At 34.6% G+C, this 24,742-nt stretch overlaps 1 protein-coding gene across 2 annotated transcripts in view; it reads left to right on the forward strand.

Moving 5' to 3' along the window:
- Pak3 (p21 (RAC1) activated kinase 3) overlaps positions 1-2,258 on the forward strand; it is a 41,642-nt gene extending 39,384 nt beyond the window's left edge. For both annotated transcript variants that reach the window (XM_083117226.1, XM_083117227.1), the window contains exon 10: positions 1,006-2,258. In XM_083117226.1, the coding sequence (XP_082973352.1) occupies positions 1,006-1,167 (162 nt within the window). In that variant the 3' untranslated portion in view covers positions 1,168-2,258. The remainder of the gene's footprint in view (positions 1-1,005) is intronic.
- Positions 2,259-24,742: the final 22,484 nt, after the last annotated feature.

Below are 24,742 nucleotides of genomic sequence, written 5' to 3' on the forward strand. Positions count from 1 at the left end.
TGCCCCTCAGTTAAGCTACAGGAGCAACCCCCAGCCAACCTGAAGGCTCAATAAACATCCCCCAGCTAACATTTTCCACTTCAGATGCTGCTCCCAGCACCACATATATACATGTTTCAGATGGTAAGGCTTATCAAAATTTATTGATCAGCTCTTGTACTTACAGGCAAGAGATTAGTGTATCTAGAGATGAAACTACTAAAATCAAGAGAGTTTTTTTTTTACACATTATTATAATTATCTTCCTTGCTGCAGAAAAATGAACTGTTTCCAGTAATTTATCTACACAAAAAATACTTACTTTCTCATTTCATAAATAATAAAACTTGAAACCACATGCTATTATACGTAAATATAATGTGTAAAATTTGTCGTGTAAATATTGGATTTCTCCCCCTGAGTTTCTTCGTCAAAATAAAAGAGAATTGGGGAACCAATCCTCCATCAGTCTCTATAGGTGATAGACTTCGGTACCTGAAACTGCGGTACCTGAAACCATGAGCTTCCAATCATTGCAGTGACTGGCAGGTTGGAGGCGAGGGGCTGGGGGAGTAGAGACAGACATCTTCCTCTTCCCGTTTTGCTACATCCTTTACCTGAAACTGGTCAGGCAGTCTAAAAGGCTGCTAGAATTGCTCCTTCCAGCCTGTCTGCTGAGGCATTTGTCATAGGTCATTTGGAAAGGGCCACGTTCCCCCCTGACAACACACCACTGTGGAGGCAGTAAAAATATGCAATAACTCGCTCTAAAATCAATGCAAAGATTTCAGGACTTGGTTTTCCGTGATGGATACCCTTTTGAGGGATGAGAACCACGCAAACAAGAAGTGTTGCATATGAACTGTGGCTTCGAGAAGACAATAAATATTGCAATTTGAAAATAATTAGAACTGTGAGATGGGTTGATCTATCACTGCTAGGCTCACTACTCCTCAGTGCATGTCAGGTTAATGTTTTTAATTTTTTCTTTTTCATTAGAATTCATTTTTTTGATTTGATTTTTAGGATTTTCTGGATAAATGCCTTCAGGTGGACGTTGACAAGAGAGCTTCAGCAGATGAACTTTTGTGCCATCCTTTCTTAGATAAATGTATGAATTTAGAGACACTGACACCTTTGATTAAAGCAGCACAGAGGATTCTTCGTAAAACGATCCAGTGCTCATGAATCTGTAAATAAATGAAAAAAAGGGAGTGAACAAATAGATTGACTTTATTGGTTCAAATTGACACCATTTTTTAAAGAGAAAAATGTAATTGAATTTGTATGTACTGTTAGGGTCCACTGTTCATTTTTTTTGTGAAAATTGAATTTTTTAGTCATGTACAGTTATGAACTGACTAAATGTAACATGTTTGATGAAACAGGTTGGTTGTTGACAATGTGTTCACTGTCTGCATGTGTGTGCCAAGTATTCTAGTTACCAATAAACATTTTTATCTTGTATGTGTGTATATGTGGAACACTGTATGGCAGATGAATGAAATGCTAATGGCAGAACACAACAAATTTTATCTTGAATTGATTTTTTTGAAACTTTTTAATTATTATATGAGGTGGTATTTTTCTTAAGTCTGTACTTAGCATGATTCATACTTTTATTTTATTATTTATAGAAAACAGTGTAACAACAGTAATAATGTGCTGGAGTGAAATGTTCATGTTTGTATCTACCCGTCCACCTTCTACATGGCAATTTTATTTTTCTGTATGTCTTTCCCTCTTGGATATAGTGTCTGATGAAAGTTCTAATTTACCGTGCATAAACGATAAACATATATTTTGTGACTTGGTTAAAATTGTGTGTTTTATATGTAAATTAGGGATGGAGGGAAGAACAGATTAATTGATATGTTATTGGCTGATTTAGGTATATCAGTAACATTACTGATAATTTTACTGACCTATATATAAATAGCCTGTAATTAAGTGCGTAATTCTTCCATTTTGTTATTGTTTTTTTTATGTGTGTACAGGTATTATCAACCTCTGCATATTTAGAACTTTACAAAACCAGTTCCTCTTTCCAAGGCAAAATGCAATGTAGTCACCTGATTACATGCATAATTAAGGATGTGAATAAACTTTTTATATTCGATTGGTAGAATATCAGTATCAGTCAGTTTTATATTGATACTTGATCGGTATTGGTTAAAATAGTAACATAGTTTATTTAGTGTTTATTTTGTTAAGTTGCCTGTAATTTCTTGATTTTGTATAATTGTTGATATGTATGTTTATTACTTTTGCTTATTTACCACTCAACAGCCATAATTCTGCATTTAAATATGCTATAGGGGAACCTTGATTTTGCATATTTAAGGAGATTGTAGCTAATAAGCTACATGGGAATTTAAAATCCAGAAAATTCAATAACATGTTGTTTTGTTGGAAACATGGTGGTAAAGTGTAAAACATGGGAACAGTGTAAAATCGAGAAATATTAATTCATGGTTCCACTCTTATTAGTAAGTTTATGTAATTTTATTTTAATTGAATTCATTACATCCAGATTCTGGCCTCCCTGACAGATTTGTAGTCAAAATTGTTGCCTTATCAAAGTATTCATTTCTTAACAAAGAAAGGTCGCAAAGTGGACTAATGACATTGTGCCGGCCCTCAGGCATATTCTGCAAGGTGATGATATTGTGCAGTTGTAGATGATTATGAAGAATGGGCCCAAGGGACAGCCTTTCCTTGTTTGTTGAGGATATTAACTACGTAACTTTCATTGAACAAACCTAAACTTAGCATCTATGCATAATGTTGATCATCATCCAAAACTACCTACATTTGTGTTTTTTAAATATTTTTTTTATTATTACTGAGATTTTGTCTTCAAGTCCACTTTATGCACAGATAGTCTAATTGGGACTGGACCTACAGTTTAAAGTTGTATCCAAACCAGTGGGTATCGAACCAAGTTATAGATATGGAAATTAATTTACAATCTTTCTGCATTGTTGAATCAAATGTTAGATATGTGACTACATTTAGAAATAAATTGTATAGATAAAGTGGTATGTTACAGAATCTTCTTAATACTACAAGATATTGGTAAAATCCTGATTCAGAAATTAAGAACAATCTTTGCTCAAAAGATAGTGACACTAAGTGCCAATATTAACAACATGCATCCCTTGTCCATTTGAGTATATCTTTTAAACAATTTTCATATAAATCTTAAACTGGATAATGAACCATTGTTGCTTGAAATCTCCATTTAGAAACAAATGCATGTTCCTAATAAGTTTGGAATTTTGCCACAATATTTATTGTATCATTAACAATACATAAAATACAACAGGTACCTATTATTATTATTATTATTATTAGAGACCAGATGATAGGCACTAAAAACATTCAAAATAGGCAGGCAAAAAAGGCACTAAAAATCTAGAAAATGCACACTAAAAACTTGCTACCAAGTGAAATACATCTTTGAATCATGATCTAAGAGCAGATTTAGGTTTGTACATGCTGCAACATATTATACTTTTTTGTGCACTTCACTGACGTTTCACACACTTTGCAGAACAAGATTGATCCATCAGTCAAAAATGCATCACTGAATTCTTTCACAAAATTACTCAGTTTGGTTTTTAATCCTGCTGGTTCTTTTGGCATGGTGAAACATGCCATTTGCACCACTTGCAGAGAACATCAGTCTGCAGTGAAGGAAGAAAGAACTAACAAGTGGCCAATGATGTCCCTTCAAGACTAACTACAATACTACATCCACACATGTTAAAAGTTGAATGATGGGAAGTGATTTACAGCTTAAGGAAGGGATGGGGTTATTGAAGATGCCATTTGCTTTAACTTGAGTTGGCACCTGATCGTGTACAATAGAAGCCACAAATTTGGAAAAACACGTCCTTTCAGAAAGAAGTTTTGAGTTGGATGGATTCATAAAGGAAATATGAAGATTTTTGTGATACAGAGTGAAAGAACACATTCAGATTATATTGGCTACTGTGAATTTCATTTTTTTTCATGCAATGCAAAGTTAAGTTTGAAAATCAGGCATTTATGGGCATTATACATGAAAAAAAGCAAAATAAACTTTCATGTACGAAACCCTGATACCCTGACATGAGTTTATATTAAGTCATTTTTATGATATCTGTAACAATAAGTATAGGCATTTTGCCTAACATCTGGTCTCTAATTATTGAAATTATTATTTTCAAGTCCCACAACATGACCATGTGATCTAAACTGCAGGCTTTGGGCTGGGCTAATAAGTGCTAATTGGGACTGGATCTGCAGTATAAAGTGGGATTTGAACCATTGTGCAACAGGCTTCCACCATGTATTGAACCCGGGACCCCTAGATTACAATGTGACAATGTTACCACTAAGTCATCGGGGAGGCCATAAAAATATTAAGGATCATTTCATTCATAACAGTCATTCTTAGTTGAAATTAAAGGCATAAATGTTTTTTTACACACACAGATTTGAATTTTCAATTTTTCAGAAAACTATAGAGAAAAAAATGGTGTTCCTTCTGCAATATTGCAGTTGCATATTAAAAAAGAAACATTATTTTTTGACAGCAAAGGATGAAACTATTTTATTGATTTATAGAAATTGTCATTTCATAAGAAACTTCTCTACTTGAAGATTTTGGAAATAATATTCGTACACCAGACAATACAAAATATTAAGTGACAAAAGATACTGCCAATATTGTCAGTATTAGAGTAACCGGCATCATAACAAAATTATGATGCCAGTAGATTTTGTATCATCATATTAACTAATGTTCTTGATGTGTGAAAGATTTTGACAGATTAAGTATTTATTCAGATTTTTACATATTTTTATTTTGGATAATCAGCTCACTTTATGCAAAACATGGTTTATCTTTTCACAAATGTACTTTGTTCAATAGACTTATCTCAAATCATTCACAACTTATGCAAGATAACAGCTTTAAGATTTCAAAGCACCTCTACTTAATATATCATATGCATTTAGGGGAACTATTACATTATTTCTGTAGCAATAAATATTTTGCTGTCAAATATCTGTGTTGCAAATTTGTAGTATATCTAGTGGAACTTATTTATATAATTAGAAGCACGAAACAAATTAATTTTTATTAGGTCAATTAAGTTAGTTCCAAAAGTGATATCTATTATAACATTTCTGTCTATTTCATGTGATTCATTGGGGAACATTTATATGCTTTAACAATGATAATTAATTTTATTTTTTTTAAATTACCTCTGAGTATATATTTTGTACTTCATATCAACTCTACTGTGTTGTAAATGAAAAAAAAAGAAAAAGGAAAAAAAAGCTTATCAGAAGTCACTTATCGAATCGTTTAAATTATGTTTCCATGATGTAGATTTTTACAATTCTTGTGCCTGGTAGTTACAAGATAGCTTGTAAATAGTAAAAATAGTGAATATTTTAATTGTAGTCTCATTTTAATGACTTATTTTAGGGAAAATTTGTAAGATGTTTAAAAAAAATGTTTGCATTAAAATGGAATGAAAGCTAATAAATACCATTTTTTGGGCCATCATAGGGTTGTTATACCTTTGTGGATATGCACATGATTTGAACCCATTAAGAGTAAATCGAAGCATTCTGAATGTACAGAAGGACTATATTTTTTTAGTGATGTGATTTTTTGAGCTTGAATGTTGGGAATGCAATGAACAAAACTACATTCACAAAAAGTCCTCAATTTACTAATGTGGATTGAGACCTCATACATAAGTCAGCATTTACCACCAGTGATTGTGTAGAATATTCAAAAGTGGAAAACTCACATTAAAATTTAGATGTTTTGAACAAACTCCACATTTATTCTGAAATGCCTCAAGGAAAATCTGTAGCTGTAACTTATGAATTTCAGGGTCACTCATGTTTCAGAGAATGAAGAAAACAGTAGCAAATTAACATGCTGGAATAAAGTACTCACTTTAAGTTCTATTAATTTGGCGGCCCCTGTCACCATCCTGTAGGGAACTTCTTGTGCTATTACTTGATTTTCAGGTAATTAATTTCTTGAGATAACCATATGCCTTGTAATCAAGGAGTCTTGGATTTGATACCCTGTGGAGCCACATAGTGGTTCGGATCCCACTTAAAACTGTAAGTTCAGTCCCTATTCAACTATCTGTGCATAAAGTGGACATGATGGAAAATTACTAATGTGTTAATGTATGACTTGCCAAAACAAATGCCTCTCAGGGCATGAAAAAATTGTGTACCTTTTATCAGATTAATTGCATTTCAGGGTGCAAGAATTAACTAAATAGGCTCATAAATCGGCAACAGATCTGTCCCATGGTAAAGTTTTAGAATGTTGATGTTTAAGGTAGTCTAGTCAGCTCAGATTATCCCAATCAAAATGCAAATTTGTGGCTAAACTTTCTCTGAAGAGCATTCACTTCTTGCTTTGAGCACAAACTATTCATATGTTGCATCAAACACAAAATGCAAGTCAGACATCCGAGCCAACTGCAACCAGCATGCAGCAACAAAAAATAAATGGTTTTCCTTCCCCTATCATCACATGGCATCCACCCACCTAACCAAAGTCCTTCAGCCTTTCGACATGCACACAGCTCACAGCACACACACTTGGCAAACACAAATGATACCCCCTCCCCCCTCTCTTTCATAACCCATGTGTGTGCAATGCATTGTGTGAACGCAAGCCACATCAGGTGTCTCTAACAAAATAATTCAGCAGTACCTGACAGACGAAAAAAAAATACTTGCCAAACATATCAAATACAATAACCACAGTATCAGAAAATTATGCATCAGGCACATAGCTCACACACTGATACACAAAAATCCAAGATGCATTATGCACTTTGCACATGAATAAACATAAACAGCAGACAGGTACACAACAGTTGGTGCCCAGGAGCAGCAGAGCAGGTTACAACAGTGTACCCATCTGTATGTGTCAAAACAATACACCATAAGCCTCCAAGCAACAGTACAAGTTACCGAGAGGATGGTGGCAGTGGCCACCAAATTTAATAAATCTTCAAAATAACTAGTTTGATGATAAATGGGTACTTTATTCCATCATATTATTTCAGATACTTAGTGGAGCAGAAGAAAATAATGCATTGCTTGTTTAATATTTATTAAAATAATATAAATTTCAAGGCAATAAAGTAAAAAAATAAACAAAACACATTTTATATTGTAACTTTCATATGGTATAATTTTATGACTGGACAATAACATCTTCAAACTTTAGACTTTGAGTATGAACAAAGTTCCGTTTTCTCAGCAAATTGCATAAGCAGAATTTTATTTCATGTTAATTTAGATTGACATTCAGGTGGAATTTACATCAGCTGGTGAGAAAATTGTAGTTAATTTGTCTGAGAAATTTAGATGAATATGATGTCTTGGTGATCATTAACCATAACTAAAGCCCGCACGACCAAAGATCAAACCCAGACATTTTGTGTCCGGATGTGGGCATCTCCCAGGTGCAATAAGCTGTCTGCCACATGTCTGATTTTAGTCCAGTCGTCAATGACACCTTCTACTCTCAACATGTGCCCTTATGTCACAGTTCAGGAGGGGGAGGCAGAGAATGGAAGACCCATTCATTTCCTAACGATCAGTGGGGCCTCCCCGATGGTGTAGTGGTAATGTTGTCACCTTGTAATCAAGGCGTTCCAGGTTCGATACCTGGTGGAGACATATAGTGGTTCGGATTCCACTTTAATCTGTAGGTCCAGTCCCAATTAGCCTTCTGTGCATAAAGTGGACTTATCTCAAATGATATCAAACCAAACCAAAGTAACCAGCGGTGGCTATTAGACCTAACAGTACCTTGGACCCTAATTGTTGCTCTGAGGGCCATTAGACCTAACTGTACCTTGGACTCGAACTGTTGCTTCGAGAGCCATTAGACCTTACTGTGAACCCAAACTCTTGCTCCAAGGGCCATTAGACCTAATGGTACCTTGGACCCTAATTGTTGCTCCTAGGGCCATTAGACCTAACGGTACCTTGGACCCGAACTGTTGCCCTGAGGCATAAGTATGGCAATGCAGTATACCACATGAATTTCTCGTCCCCATGGCAACTGGTCAAACCTGATTGGTTCAAGGATTCATGAAACCTTTTCTGCATCTGGAAGCAAAAGTCAAAAATAGAATTCGAAGTTGGTTCTTTGGTTGTGTGGGCTTTAGGACAATTATACTAGTCGTGGTGTATAAATGGAGGAGATAGCATGGCTGGTTGAATGATGTAGAGTGCATGTGCGCAGTGCTATAAGGTTGTTTGCATTCATTTGTTTGCAGGTGTTGCTAATACTATTCAGGAGTATATAATGCTGAATTTTTATTTGTGTTTTAGTGTTGTGCATCTTGAGAATTTTTATTGTGCACAATGTGATGCATAGTTGATTTGCTTTCAGATGTATAATTAATATCAAGACTTCTTTAAAGCAAGGGGGAAAATTATTTCATTACAGCATTATAAGGGTGAGGATGCTTGGGGAAGGTTGAGATTTGACTAACAGGCACAATGTCAATAACCGCAATGTATTTATTATGTGAATGTGTGTTTTTGTGTGTATGCATACGAAGTGCGTATGATAGTGATCATGTATAGTGATGAAATGCTGTATCTCATTAAGCATTAAAAAATGCAGTTTTCCCCCTTAGTATTTACTGAACTGGAAATTTGCTCATGTTGAATTGTAAGTGAAGGCCAGTAAAATTTGGAGTACATTTAAACTTGATTTTTTCTTTTTTGTTTTTGCACAAGTGATTTTTTCAAGGACATGAGGAAAATCAAATGAGAACGATTTGATGGCAAAACTTATAAATTGCTGGAGATCATTTGTTCATATTGAATGGGTAAAAAAGAAAAAGAAATGTTTGTAGTTTTCACTTGCTGTGTAAGATAGAACAACATATTTAGTTGTAGTTTGGTTACTGTTAGAAAATCTTGTATAGATTATTAATGTTTCATTTTTATGACTCAAGAAATCATTAGTATTGCAAATATATTATTTACATTAATGTATGTTGGACCTCTACAGAGCATAATGTCTGGATCTTGAAGGTGAAATTGTTCATTTTGCAAAGTTTTATTCTGTGGGTAGTAACTGATATTTCATATGAATAAGGGGATTTTATTACATAATTTTGCATAGAAAACTGAACTTTTGTGTTGTGTACTTCATGTAAAGAAAATAAGCAAAATCAAGACTGTTACATATATAATCTTTAAGGTGCATTCAAGTATGAATCAATGTAGATGCAAATGTTTAAAACATTTTTTTCTCATTTGAATAATTTGTAACATCGAAAATGCCAATCACATTTTATACCTAAAAGTGTGTAAAGTTTACATGTGGTTTTATAACTTGTCTGTGAACCATGGGTACGGGAATTTGCATACTGCTTACAGCAGTAATTATTTAGGTCCTCTGCAGTCCCTTTGGTACTCTATTTATAAACCATGTTAAACCATATGACTACTGTTGATTTAATATTTCCTACTCTGGGTTCATTTCCGTGATAATTAAATTAATTTATAACTTCACAATATGTACAATAGTCTGGTCCAAAATTTGCAAAAAATCCTTTTTTTTATAATATATTATATATATATATAATATGAAAGCAAGTTGGGTGCCAATTGTCCTAAAAACATCCCACATAAAGTTTAGTATCAGAGCGACAAAGCAGTCACACCCTTTGAGGGTCATAGAGCAGGTTTGGCGATGATGTCTACATTCTAGGCATGTTATCTTTATGGGATAAATAAAAACACGTGGGGCATGGCCGGAAGATGTTGCTTGTATCCCAAATTTTGAGTTGGGTGTTTTTAGGTCCATTGGCACCCAACTGGGGGGTGACTTGCTAAATTCTCACATTTTGGGAATTTTTGGACCAGGCTAATGTGCAGTCATGAGAAAATTCCAATTGTTTGGCATTTATTGCTTTGATTTGCATCGATTATTTGCTAAAAGATACATAAATTATAGGGAGCATTTTTAAATGGTTCCATAACAATGGAAATTTGTTCCTGACTGAAAAATAACAAATAACTTTGATGCTACATAGGAAACTAAGCTGTTGATCCACCACCACATTTGAAACCCTGGCAGTAGTGTCACTAATTTATGTCACGGGGAAGCTTGTAGTTCACATATTTTTTGAGGTTTCAGAAATTTTGCCCCTAGTATACGTAAGTTATTATTGGGTGTTTGGAAGGCACCTGGTAATTAGGTGCGATCTTAGGCAATTGCCATAACTTTTACAAGTTTAAGAGCTGAAAAATATTTGCTCATGATTGAATAAGCAGGAAATATTCATATTTATATCTACACAGTTTATATTTATTAATGTGGGAATTTGCCAGGGTCAAAACTGGTATTATCAGAAAGAAACATTCATTTGAATGTTAGTACTGATACTGGAAGACACTATGGGGTATGCAAATTCTGAAAACCTGTACTGGTCCAAAAAGTAACGAATTGATTAATTTTGATTTTGTTGAACAAAGAAGGGCTATTGCATAGTGCACAACTCTCAATTGGAAAGTGCAGAGGTATCATTACTGCATCTGTAGGAATCTGTAATGGTTGCTCCAGAATTTACTAATTGAAATACTGAGATTGAAGTATTTTAAACGTCTTGAAATATGATTGGCATTTTCAACTTCAAAATTGTGATAATTTAATCACTATTTATGGTGAATACAAAGTTTTACGAAAAATTTCTAAAATCAGCAAATTGTAACTTTGTTCAAGGGAATATTAAATATCCCAAATTTTCAACAAATTACTGTTTGACCTCTCTCTATCTCATAATAAATTTCATTAAATTGATCTATCATTGTGCATTTGAAGGAATATGATACATTTAGAAAATCAGGGTTGTCACCATATAATTGGTTAAGGAATTGTGGGCATCCATAGTAAATTATTTTCCAGTAAATTGTGAATGTTGATATATACCTACAAAAATTTCCCTTGTTAATGCATCTAATGCCTCGTCAAACATAGTGCCTGGGAAAACAGGCAATAATAGACTCTTCAACTAATCTTGCCTTTTGAAATCTATAGTATTGTCTGATCCAGTTGCCTCATATATGTTGTACTACTTCCAAGACTGACTTTTGGACATTAATGTGCATCATGTTTTTGTTTTTTTTTAAAATGGGAGGATATTTACAGAATATTAATGTAAATATGTTTGGGGGGAGGGGTGGTGCAAGAAATTGGAAGGCAACTTCAGTACACTCATGTGTGTGTGGTAATTGTAAAGCTTATCATAATTTGGGATAAGCCATCTAAATGTAGTTACTTTAATTATTTTCCTGTCCTGTATTAATTGATGGCAAGATATTTCCAGCATGAAATATTTCAGAAAATGTACATGATGTTATACTAACAGAATGTGAGAAATACACTGTGTTTGATATGAAGAGTTCTATTTTCAATAAAATTGCATTACAAGGAATGAAAATGTAGTGAATGCACCAGCTTTTAGGGAAATTTCACACTGAGATGACAAGTGACATGCAACGCGTGTCACTTGAGGATGTCACCAATTGAACACAATCTTGTACGGTCTGTCATACTGCTACAACATGCAAGCATGTCACTTGTCACTTTGGTTTGAAATCTCTTAGAGAACATGTAAAATAACAGCAAAAACTTTTATGAGTAATAGTACATAAATACATTCATTAAACCACCGCTAAATGCATGTGAACTTTTGAAGGTGAAAAGTTAAAAAAAGAAAATTCCTTTTACAGAACATTCCAGTTCAGTGTATTTCAAGAAATTTTATTATGTTTGAAAGTTCTACTGGGTTTAAAACTTAATGATTTGTACTTCAAGTTTGTTATTTCCTTTTCTTTTTTGCCATTTTTCTGGAATTCATTTGCATATGCCTATTCTCATCTCACAATATTCTCAACACTCATGTCAATAGTTAATACTTTGTTCAAACCTGTTATGCCCATATGAAGTTTTAATTCCAACACTTGCACATTGAGTTTAAGTCCACTTCATGCACAGAAAGACTAATCAGGACTGGATCTACAGTTTAATGTGGGATTTGAACCACTATGCAAGACTCACACATGTATGGTTGACATTGGAACATTGCCACAATCCTTGCTGATATGCTATCATTGTGATATTGAAGGGATATAAGTTGAAATTCACTAACAAAAAAATTATTAAGCAGGATGAGTGAATATATTATATGTAGTAATGTACCTTAAATGCAGTAGATTCTAAATACTTTTAGACAATCATCACAATCCAGTTCTGGGTCCAAACATTGACACACTCAATATTCTATGTGTGTGAAAATACATGTGTGTATGTATGCTCATATGAGAGAGAGAGCGTGTGAGAAAGATTGATAAATAAATGTAAACATCCAAACTGATTTGCTCACTGTTCTATCGAAGTTTTAAAACTGCCATTTCTAACACACACACTAGCAATACATTTGACTGATGAGAAATGTGTTATCGAGTTTTCTTCCAGAATATTTGTAGAATTTTAAAGTTCCTGTGAATAAACATTGTCAACTTCATACCCAACTGTGATATTTGCTCCCTTCCGACTTGCATTTATAACTAACTTTTAGAAGTACTAGTACATTATAATGATGTAGTTGTAAGACTGTGAAACAAAATAATATTTACCATTGCCTTTTTTGAGGGTAGATATAAAAGTATACTAGCAACAGTATTTAGAAGACTGCTAAGACCTACTGTCTAAAAGATAAGTGTCTTCATTAAACAGATTCTTTCGACACCATTAGATGTAGAATCTGTTCTTCAGTGGTAAATCATACTTGAATGCACCCCTGAGTATATATGTGTGAATATGTTTCCTTCCAGTTAAATTAACTTCTCAATATTATACTATTTTATTTTCACATGACATTTACAAAAAACAGTTTTAATATGTTTATTACAACATTGTTAGTTTTTCATATATTTGTGTATGATGTGAATAAGAAAGATTATCTTACAAACATAGAAATGTAGTGAGTAAATATGAAATTGTGATCAGTTAAATCATTACTACAGATTTTTTAATAGTTTATTATACAGATGAATTGATTTTTATGCATTTAATGTGGCACATATGTGATGATTGCCAGCATACATCACCATGTTAAACTGAACTTCCTTTGTTGTATTAAAAGTAACTTTTGTACAATTTCACCATAGTGTAATATAGAAAACATTTATAATACAGTGTAATGCTGTTTATGTACAATATTGTTTTTAGATGCAATAAATATTGAACCTAACCAACTTCTTTGCACTTTGTGTGTATTGCTAACTCAAAACTATAGTTAGTTACAGGAGTTTTTTTTTATAAATGAATAGTCTTTTAATTTTTATTAATTGAATTCATTTGCACTGGCTGTAATACTAACAATCTACTTGTGTCCGAGATGATTTTTCGGATGTTAGAATTCTTGTAATCAAAGTGGATTCATTTAAATCAGGTGATTTTTTTGAAAAAGAAAATCACATTTAAATCACTTTAAATAAATAATTTATAGAACAATGTACATAAGGATTTTGTAGATATTTGATTCACTTTTGTTGAAAGTACATTAAACTCATAATCATTTAATGGTGTTTATTAGGCTCTAAGAAAGGAAAATAAATTAAACAGAATATATGTACTGATGGGGTGAAGATCATACGTAAGGAAATGTAAACACATTTACATTTCTCTTGATTTAAAATTCAATAATTTTTATAGGCACAAATAGCAAACATTTTGTGTAGAAAAATATACAAAATACTAATAATGTCATTATCATTAAACTGTAAATAAACATGGTGGCTCATATTTTTCAAACTATCTTTAAAAAATTGCTAAAATCCAGCTACAAAGACTATAAAAATATTTGCGTTAATATTTTAAGTTACAATTGCAGAGTGCATCCAGAATGTTGTATTTTCACTGGAAGAAAAGTTACTGAAATTATGTATTAGTTTCATTAACACACTCAACAAACATTTCGATAGTAGGTTCATATTATATATATTGTATATACAATATATACAGTATCAGAAACACAAAAATTTATATTTATCTTAATGTTTTTTATTTGCTTTAATCAAACTGTTCGAATATTTTACAGGGCCGTTTACTAGAAAAAGCCTTTCATAAAAAATATATGAAACCATACAAGCAATTTTAAGGGTGTTTGTTTGTAAGAAATAGAAAAAATCGATTTAAATACAAAAATTCAGATTTAAATAAGAAAAACATCAAAAATGATTTTTATCCACCCTGCTTGTAATGCATAGTTGTTTCAGCATAATCAACATAAAATTTTTATTGTGCTCTTCTTTGACATATCAGTCGCATCTACTTTATAAGGATGTAACAGTGTGTATGTGTCAATGTTCAGGAAGTTACTTTTAAAAGTAACCGAGTTACTAAGTTGAATATGTAATCAATTGCTGCATTAAAAGCAGCTGCAAATTTACTTTTATAGCCACATTGTAAAATGTTAATAACACTATTTGTAAAGGATGTCTAGCATGTAGCAACCCCCCATCCTTCCAGAACTCCCTCCCTCTCTCCATCTTTCTCTGCCCCCCCCTCTCTCTCTCTATTTCTCTTCTCTCTCTCTCTCTCTCTCTAAAAGAAACAGGAGAGGAGAAGAGAAAGGAGAGAGAGGAAGAAAAAGGTAAGAGGGGGAGAGAAGGGAGAGTCATATTCTCCCTTCTCTCTCTCCTTTTCTACCACTCTCTCTCTCTCTCTCCTTTTCTCCCCTCTCCTCTTCCCTCTTTCTCCTCTTTTTCTCTTTCTCTCTCTTTTTCCTCTCTCTCCCTCATGTTTCTTTTATAGAGAGAGTGATAGAGAGAGAAGAGAGAGTCATATTCTCTCTCTCTCTCTCTCTCTCTCTGTCTCTGTTAGGAAAGAAGAATAAATGAGAGAGAAAGAGGGAGGGGGAAGAAGGAGAGAAAGAAGAGAAAAAGAGATAATCGGTAGAGAAGATGAGAAAGTGAGTGGGTGAAGGAAGGAAAATAGAGTAAACGGAAAGAAAGTCCTCTCTCGCTCTACCCCCCAACTCTTCCAGCCATAGAGAGAGAGAGAGATATGATTGAGAGAAGTAGAGAGTTAGAGGGAGAGGAAATCTCTCTCTCCGGTGAAACCCCCTTACTCATTCTGCTCTCGCTTTCTCTCTTCCTCTCTCCTCTCTCTCCCTCTTGTCTTTTCCTTTGCCCACCCCACGTGGGACAACCGTGGTTCGATTTCTAGAGAGAGAATGAGGGGTTGAAAAAGGAAAGAGAGAGATAAAAGGTAGAAGGAGAGAGGGAGAGATGGTAGAGAGGGAGGGAGAGATGGTAGAGAGAGAGAGGGAGAAAAGGTAGAAGGGGAGGGAGACAGAGAGAGAGAGAGAGAGAGATCCTCTCTTTCTACACCAAAGAAAGAGGGATAGAGAGAGAGAGAGAGAAGAAGAAGAAGAAGAAATTTTAAATGGGGGAGAGAGAGAAAAATAATTCCTTCACCTCTCCCTCTCTGCAGACCCCCAGGAAAGTATATATATATATATATCTCTTTCTTTCTCTCTCTCTCCCCCCTCTCTTTCATTCCCTCTATCTCTCTCTTGGTTGATATTCTCTCTCTTTCTTTTAACCCTAGGGGGCAGAATCTTTTTCTTTCTTCCATTGCAGAGAAGAGAGAGAGAGAGATTGAGAGATTTCCGTCCTTCGGTATCTTTCCTCTCAACCCATTCCTCTCTCTCTCTCTCTCTCTCTCTGTCCTCCCTTTCTCTCTCTCTGTACAGAGAGAGGGAGAGAGATAATGAATTTCCTGCCCCCTGTGTCTGTGCCCGGCCTCTCCCCCTCTCTTTCTCTCTCCCATTCTCTCTCGCTTAGAGAGGGAGAGAAGGAAAAGAGAAAGGAGTAGCAGAGAGAAGAGCATTTTTTCTTTTTCCTTTTTGGAGAGAGAGAAGGAGATAAAAAGAGAGAGAGAAATTGCCTCCCCTTCCCCTCTCTTTCTCTCTCTCTCCTTGGGCCCCCCTCTGTGGGGCCGAGCTCCCTCTCCCGAATGTAGAGAGAGAGAGAGGAAAGAACTCTCTTTCTCTCTCTATCGCTCTCTCTCCCTTTCCCCCTCTCTCTTACCTCTCCTTGCCCTAAAGAGAGGGAGGGAGGGAGATTTTTCTCTTTTTTCTTTCTCTCTTTCACTAGGAAGGAAAAGAATGCTTCTAGAAAATGAAGAATCGCTTTCTTTCTTTCTTCTGCGTTCTCTTCCGAGGAAGAGAAAAGAAATGAAGAAAAGAGAAAATGATACCATATCTCTCTCTCTCTCTCTGTGACGCGAGAAAAAAAAATGAGTGAAGGCCTGAAATAGAGAGGAAGAAGAACAAATGTTTCAAAGAAGAATATCAATGGACGTAGAGTTTTTTTTACATGTATATCTGATGGCCTGCATGGGTCTCTCCGATGGCATAATGGTAATGTCATCGCCTTGTAATCAAGTCCCCTCTGGTTCAATACCTGGTGGAGGTTTTTGTGGGTCCAGTCACGATTAGCCTTTCTGTGCATAAAGTGGACTTAAGAACAAACTCAAACTAATGGTCAGTAAGGTAGTTGAGTTCAAAATATTTTGATCGAAAAATATATTACTGACTTCATTTTCAAAACTACTCTTCATGCATCTTCCTAACTTCATTCAATAATGTGTATTTGAAACGCTAAAGAAATCTGACAAAATTAATTATCTGAAACCTTGTTGATTGTTCCACCACTGAATTCATTCCAACCAACTAATTCAAGCAAATGGTAATTATCTTTTTAAAAATAGAATATCTAGTGATTCTGCGTAACTGTTGTAAATAAAAACAACATGCATCATATATGAAGTAAGTCTTGAAGCTTTTCTGGCGACGAATGATGAAAAGATTCTCTCGGGCTATCGACCAGGTGAGTTGTGGAAAAGATTCCAACCTTTCCGGACACATCAGGGAATCCGGACACGCCAGGGAATCCAGACACACCAGGGAAACCGGACAAAGCTGACCAGAAGATACATCGATAATATCCTTACATCGGAAATACAACCTCTGACAATAAAGTTCGGTGAATGATCCTGAATATCGAAAGTAGACGAATTCTTAATGAAACCTACCTTACTGTCCTTCGAAGTAGTCCCCTCCCATGGCTATGCACCGTTGAGAACGGCTGTACATGTCCTGGAAACTTTTAGAAAAGTCTTCTTTCGGGATGGTGTTCAAGACCCTCGTTACGTTCCGTTGGATGTCCGGAATATCCTCAAATCTCTGACCTTTCAAAGCGATTTTGAGTCATGGGAAGAGAAAGAAATCTGGAGGATTCAGATCCAAATTTCTTGCAATGCATTGCTACAGAGGATGAGAGCTAGTGTGTGAGGTACGACCCTGAAACGTAACGCCAAAGCATGGAATAGCGTTCCTGCATCACCCCGTCGGAAGAAGGTCAAGGCGTAAAAATCACGCATCAAGACGATGCTTATCACTTTCTTTGACAGTGATGGCACGCTCCACAAGGAATTCCTGCCGGATTCCCCTACAGAATTAATTCGTTACTTGAAACATGTTAAAATTTATTACAACGACGATCGTATTCAAGATTTCGATCAAATTATATGTGGTCATGTTTGCATTACGATGCTCAGAATTTTAAATAAAATACCAAACATAAAATTAAAAGATTTTCAAAAAGCTGTACTATATATTAAATATGGGAATTTTTCATCTCTCCAGCGAGACTTCGGTTTTGAAACTACATCTTCACAATGATATTATCTATCCAAAATCCATAGCTCTGAGAGCATTCTACAGTATGTATCTGATACCGAATGTAAATACGTACAACAATACTATATTAGTAGGTAATGGAAAAAATAATTATTCCTCCTGGACAGTATAACTTATCTACTTTACAATTTGAACTTCCAACCACTGTCTTGCTTTCTCAAAATTCTGTAACACACAGAGTAGAGATTGTAACTACCAATGAAACAGTGGACTTATCTACCATGGGAGAACTTTTAGGATTCGAGAACAATAGCAAATTAGAACCAGGTGTTACGCACATAGGTAAATTTATACCAAAATTCTTAGCTATTGAGACATTGAATATTCACTGCAACATTGCCAAAGGTATGATTATCAAAGCAGAAGAAAATTCGATTGGCAGTCACAAGGAGACAGGTATCATTGCTACATTTAAACCGAATTCGGAATTTATGGAACCTATCTTCTATTCCCCAATCCCACCAGTCTATTTCCCTGTTTCTTTTGATAAAGTTAATTACATAGAAATAACAATTACGAATGAGAAAAATGAAATCATCGATTTTGCCGGTGCTAATAGAACTGCGATAATAGAAATTAATATTTAAAATATATAAATAAATACCAAGATGGAAAATATTGAGAGTCATGAATTACAGTCCTTCCCTCCAAACAGGAGGACATTTGCAAATTTGAATCAGCCCAATAAAGAGATACAGTATGACATCACGGTGGGGGACGGGTTTATTCATCCACATAGATCTGATTTGTATATAAAATTTGATATTGTAAAACAAAGTAATATTGAAGAATATCCCCTCCCCGGGGCTAATATAAAACTTGTAGATAATTTTGTTCCATTCTTATTTTATCAAATTGAAGTCAGAAAGCATGGTACAGTGATTGACAGGATTGATTGTCCTGGAATTACATCCACTACAGTGGGAACATTGAAACTGTCCAAATCAGAGTGTGCATATTATAAAATTGGTGGGTTCGAAGCTGGAACAAAAATTCAAGCAAAAAGTCACAGTACTGTTCCCCATGAGATTGCTATTTGGATTTTTCTCTGATTATAAAGAAATTATGTGGAAAGGTGGTTTGAGTGTCATATTTCGCAGAGCACCCAATGACCATAATGCTATCATGAGATACAAAACTTTGAATGCAGATGGAACAGCTAATGAGGCTAGTTTACCCGAAGCTGCGAAATATGTGATCCAGTCTATGGAGTTGCGAATGCCTATAGTTGAATATGAATCGAATTATGCTCTCAAATACAAAGCCAACATTTTGAAAAATCCTCAAATTCCGATTCAATTTTATACTTATCAATGCATACAGAGGTCAGCAGAAGGTAAATTGTTTGAATTTGACCTTACTAATCAGTTCCAATCTTTGCAATATGACATGCCAGAGTTTGTAGCTGTGCTGTTTCAAACAGGGAGAGATGACAATCAGGAAAAAGATAGCAGCCAGTTTGATAATTGTAAAGTTAAAAATGTGTATCTGAAGAATGGCAGAAATGAGGTGTTCTCTCGTGAAAATTACAATTTAAACATTACAGAACAAGATTATTTAAAATTATATGAAGCTTATAGTGCATTTAAAAGAGTAACTGAAGGTAACATAGACACGTATTATAATCCAGATGAGTTCATAATTCACAGACCAATGTTTTTAATCAATGAAAAAGAAAATTGGTAGTTATAAATGATCGAACTAACTAACTAACTAACTAACTCTCTAGCCTTCTTAAACCCGAAGGTTCATGCTGCAGCAACACAGGCCTTCCATCTTTCCCTATCTTGAGCAAGTTCTATATACTCTTTTCCATCCCTACCGATTTCCCTTAGGTCCATCTCAACGTTGTCCCTCCATCTTCGTCTTGGCCTTCCTACAGGTCTCTTACCATCAGGTTTCCCAACAAGAATCCTGTAAACTCCTCTTTCCTCTCCCATTCGTGCCACATGGCCTGCCCACCTAAGTCTTCTTGATTTAATTATTCTAATAATATCTGGACATGAATACAAATTATGTAGTTCTAAATTATGTAACCTTCTCCACTCACCTGTCTCCTCATCTCTTTTAGGTCCAAAGATTTTCCTAAGGATCTTATTTTCAAATACTCTCAATTTATGTTCCTCTTTCAATGTAAGGGAGCAAGTTTCACATCCATATAATACTACAGGCAAAATTACTGTTTTGTATATTTTAACTTTTAGTTTCTTAGATATTAAACGAGAAGACAAAAGTTTATGAAGAGAGAAGTAACATGCATTTCCTGAATTAAGCCTACTTTTTATTTCCTCTCTAATATCATTTTCATTTGTTAATATTACTCCTAAGTATTTGAATTTGGAAACTGGTTCAAACGAGTTGTTATCAATAATTAGATTTTGATTATTACCTAACACTTGGTTTCGGTCTGTAAGCATATATTTAGTTTCCTCTTTGTTAACTTCCAAACCTATGTCTTTAGCAGTTTTGAAAAATATTTTAGCATTATTCTTAATTGTATTCACATCATCCCCCAGTAAGTCTACATCATCTGCATATGTTAACAACGGAGTCACACCATTTAATTTTAGTCCTTCTTTAGTTTCTTTTACCTTCCTAACATCATATTCTAAGGCAAAATTAAAGAGCAATGGAGATAATGCATCTCCATCATGAATTGTAAATTTGTCAGACATATTAATACCCACACGAATTTTACTTTCTGTTTCACTGGTGCATATTTTTATCATACTGACAAGCTTCTTAGGTATTCCAAACTCTACTAATATATTATATAATTTATCTCTTTTGACCGAATCATATGCTTTTTTGAAATCAATGAATAGCTGATGGACATTTTGATTATATTCCCACTTTTTTTCAAGTGTCTGTCTGATGTGAAAAATTTGATCTGTAGTTGATCTGTTACGTTTAAATCCACATTGATAATCACCTATAATTTCATTAGCATATGGTGTTAGTCTTGTTAAAATAATGGTAGACAATATTTTGTATGTTGTTGAGAGTAGAGAAATTCCACGGTAATTATTGCAGTTCATTTTATCACCTTTTTTAAACACAGGAACAATTATGGATTCTTTCCACTGTTGAGGGATTTCTTCTTTATTCCATATTAAACAAATTAATTTATGAATTTGACATATTAATGAATTTCCACCATATTTAATTAACTCAGCTGGTAAATCAATGCCAGGTGCTTTGTTATTCTTTAGCCTTTTAATAGCATCTTTAACTTCAGTCAAGTTAGGTTCTGGAACTAAAGGTTCTGCTGTGTGTACTTCATTTACTTCTGATTTATCTCCTACATGGACATTTAAAAGGTCATTAAAGTAGTTCTTCCATCTATTTAGAATATCGCTTGGGTCAGCTAGAAAATCACCGTCTTTATCTTTTATCAAGTTTACTTTAAGTTACCACCCCTTTCTAAACTCATTTACACCTTTATATAAATCTCTGATATTTTTATTTTTGCTGTTTGTTTCAATTTCGTTAATTTTGCTTTTCAAGTAATCTCTTTTTTTACTTCTAAACGTGCGGTTAACTTCTCGCTTTATTCTATGATAATTGTTTAGATTTGTATCATCAGAGTTATTTAACCACCTCAGTCTAGCCTGATTTCTTATTTCTATTAGATTATGACATTCATTATCAAACCATGGCTTACTTTTTCTCGGTTTATGGTATCCTATACTTTCTTTAGCTGCTTATTCTATTGCATTACGTATGTGCTCCAACATAATCATAATTTTGGAACAGGCTTTTTCATAAATAATAGAATTATCTCGGCTCTTAAAACAGTAGAATAAATGATCGAACTAATATTAAATTAGTATGTGAATTTCATGATACTCTATCTGAAAATACAATATACAGTGCAATTTCAATTGTGGAGAAATCATATATTTATGATGTAAAAAATGAAAGAGTGATAGAAAAATTTTAATAGGAGAGAATAATATATAAAAAAAATAAACTATGTGTAGATTCTTTTTTTGTTATTTTCAAAATTTTGGTTTGATGTTAGGTTTATTTTTTTTCACATGTGTTGACTGCAATTATTATTAACTTCTAAACTAAAGTGTCCCCAAGGCAAAGTATGGATTCCACACTCGAGTGCGTATTTTTACATAAGATTGACCAGACTTTCTCTCCAGGATTTACAATTTCTCTATGTGGATTGCAAGTTGTTTTTTAATACTGTATTTATGGTGGTTTATTTACTTTTCAGATACCTTTTTAGTAACTCAATACCGGTTTTTAAAATGAAAGAAATGGTTTCTCCACACGAAATTTTTATTTTCATAAACTAATCTACTACAAAGTATGTAATAAATAAACCTTTTGCAATTGTTACATAGCGGAGCATACTATTCTACTACAAAGTAGCGTTATACTAAAGCTTTTTATCTCAAATATAATTTCATCACAAGTGTGATATTCAGTCTGTCTGTTTTTCTGTTTCACTGTTCACTCAAGATTCTGGTATCCATGTTCACATTTTACCCAAGTACACTGAGGCTAGTGAACCCACAGCTACTACAAGGGTCTGCGCACTGATTAGGCTCTCACTGCACCTATACTATTGAAAAAGTCAAGAAAACGCTCTTGTAAATTTTTTTCTCACTATGCGGTCATTCTTTTTCAAATCTTTCCCAAAGAAAGATAGAAAGTAAGTCATAGTTCGATCCGCACACACTGGACAACGGATTCTGAATAACTGTTCTGTTTATACACCAGGAAATGCCATTCCGTTTCAAAAACTAGGTTACAGAAGCACTTGGGTTTTCACCAAAACTGTCAAAGTATGTTCCGTGGCAATTCGAATCAATGCACAGCGCAGTCCAATGTATTCCAGGCCCCGAATCTCGGTCTGTATTGATAATCAGAGAAGCTGGAAACTTGATATTTTTCGGTAAGATGATGTCTTCAAAAACTCCAACGACGCTTTCAGATAGAACACTGTCTTGATGTACTGCCATGGCAATGCTTATAGTATCCATTTTGCAGCTGAATTCAATTAAAATAAGGACTCGTCTGACAACGAGATGCTGCCTGTTTTGTTGAGTTGTTCTCGCCTTGGGTTGATGCACATGCAGGTACAACGTGCTGAATTAAACTGTAGTGGTGTAAAAACTGTCCGTACAGGTGAGCGTTTCTCAGAGCACAAGCTATTTTTCTTAGGCGGTGGTTCTTCTCACAGCAGCTATATGCAGGGAAACTTAGAAGAGCTGATTTAGGGCATCCAAGCTGCTCCAAGTTAATCACAGTGCAGTGAAGTAAGGTAGAAAGGAAATGACACTTTTCTGCTTCAAAGGAATAAATGGCTGAGACATTTTCGGTACAGCGGGATAAAATAGTGGACATATTGGGAAAAAATCAAGAGAGACCGTGCACATTTTGTGTTTTCCATAAATTTTCATTTTGTATTCTGATATCAAGTTCTTCCCATGCGCACGCTGGTTTTAATACCCATGATTGCAAACAAAAAGAATCTGGATCCACAACAGCTATTTCTTTTGGAATATATTTCCCATGATTATCTCGAAATCCTATAAAATCGATAATGGCTCTTATATTGCGATCCGACTTTGTGGCTGACAGTCACTCAACTGAAGTCTTATTTGCTATAATTAGTATATATGCTGCGGTTCTTGTCAATTTGAACCAACGAATCAAATTCTCCATAAATAACACAAGAGACTGAGTAGGGGAGTGGCGAAGCCAAAGGGACCTTTAATGTCACACTACTGTCGCGAAATAAGTCCCAGGTGGAATTAATTTCCATGGTTGGTGAAAGAAAAAGGCATACAGGGCAAACCCTTTATCGTAGTCCTCACGCGATGTACTGTTCCCACCATCAGAAAAATAAACAGAAGTACCAAAGAATAATGTGTAATATGCTTGAACGATATTTTTGTCACTATAATTGAGTGCCAGTGATAGACTTATTTTCAATTTGAAACTGAAGCAAACTAAGATTGAAATGTTGAAAGTTGAAAGGGTTAGAGTCAAATCTACCATTAAAAGCGCTATTCGATACGAATCCTACTATGATACGTGTAGGCACTGTACCTAAAAAGATGTTGTCGAGATTGTAGGAAGTGATATTTTGAGGCAGTGTGATTGATTTTACTTCTAGACGTGTTATAGGGTACTTTGTTGTTGCTTTTTCAAGGGCCTCACTGTGTGCTAAGCCTACATGAGGACTAATTGTCACACGGCGAACAAATAAGGACACATCTTGTAATTGAACTCGATATTCTGAATTTGCACTGGTTATTAAAGCAAACGCATAACTTGTTCTGTGCAATTTAACCCGCATAGACACTTTGTTCATTAGAAGACGTGACTGAAAGGTAATGGCTGTATGAAGGCGCCCATACATTTCGAAACTACGGCTACCTGTTGCAACAGACATGCGTTTCTTAATTCCTTTGTTTTCAGTTAGATTCTCTAGTTTTCCAGGAGTATCGCGGTACCAGAGAGAGGCAGTGAGGTGTGATTTTTTAGCTTCGTTTGAGTAATTCAATAAAGTTTCAGTGTAAGCACGGTAGGCATATGATCCAGAGGAGGATGAAATCAATTTGTCATTCAACATTACATTAACTTGAGAAAAGAGTGAATGTAGAAACCAAGTTATTTGCAGCCAAATTTGTTCCATCGGGTTTAGTAATCTTACATCTCGCATACAAATAAACGTGCGAAGGGTCCAAATATTCATCACTGCCACCAACTACTGAAAATTCGATTGGAGAATCTGATGTTAGAGTTGAAAGTGGGCGATATTCAACTAACGCTGAATTCTCTATACTTGTCTGAGTGAGTGGAAGCGTAAACAAATCAAGTTCCGAGTTTGTACAATCGCAGAACCCAGGATGTAAGAAAGAAATGGCGTTTAGCTATCAAAAATATATCTCTTT

This window comes from Lepisma saccharinum, chromosome 2, assembly GCF_977018435.1.
Source record: "Lepisma saccharinum chromosome 2, izLepSacc3.1, whole genome shotgun sequence".
NCBI lineage: Eukaryota > Metazoa > Arthropoda > Insecta > Zygentoma > Lepismatidae > Lepisma > Lepisma saccharinum.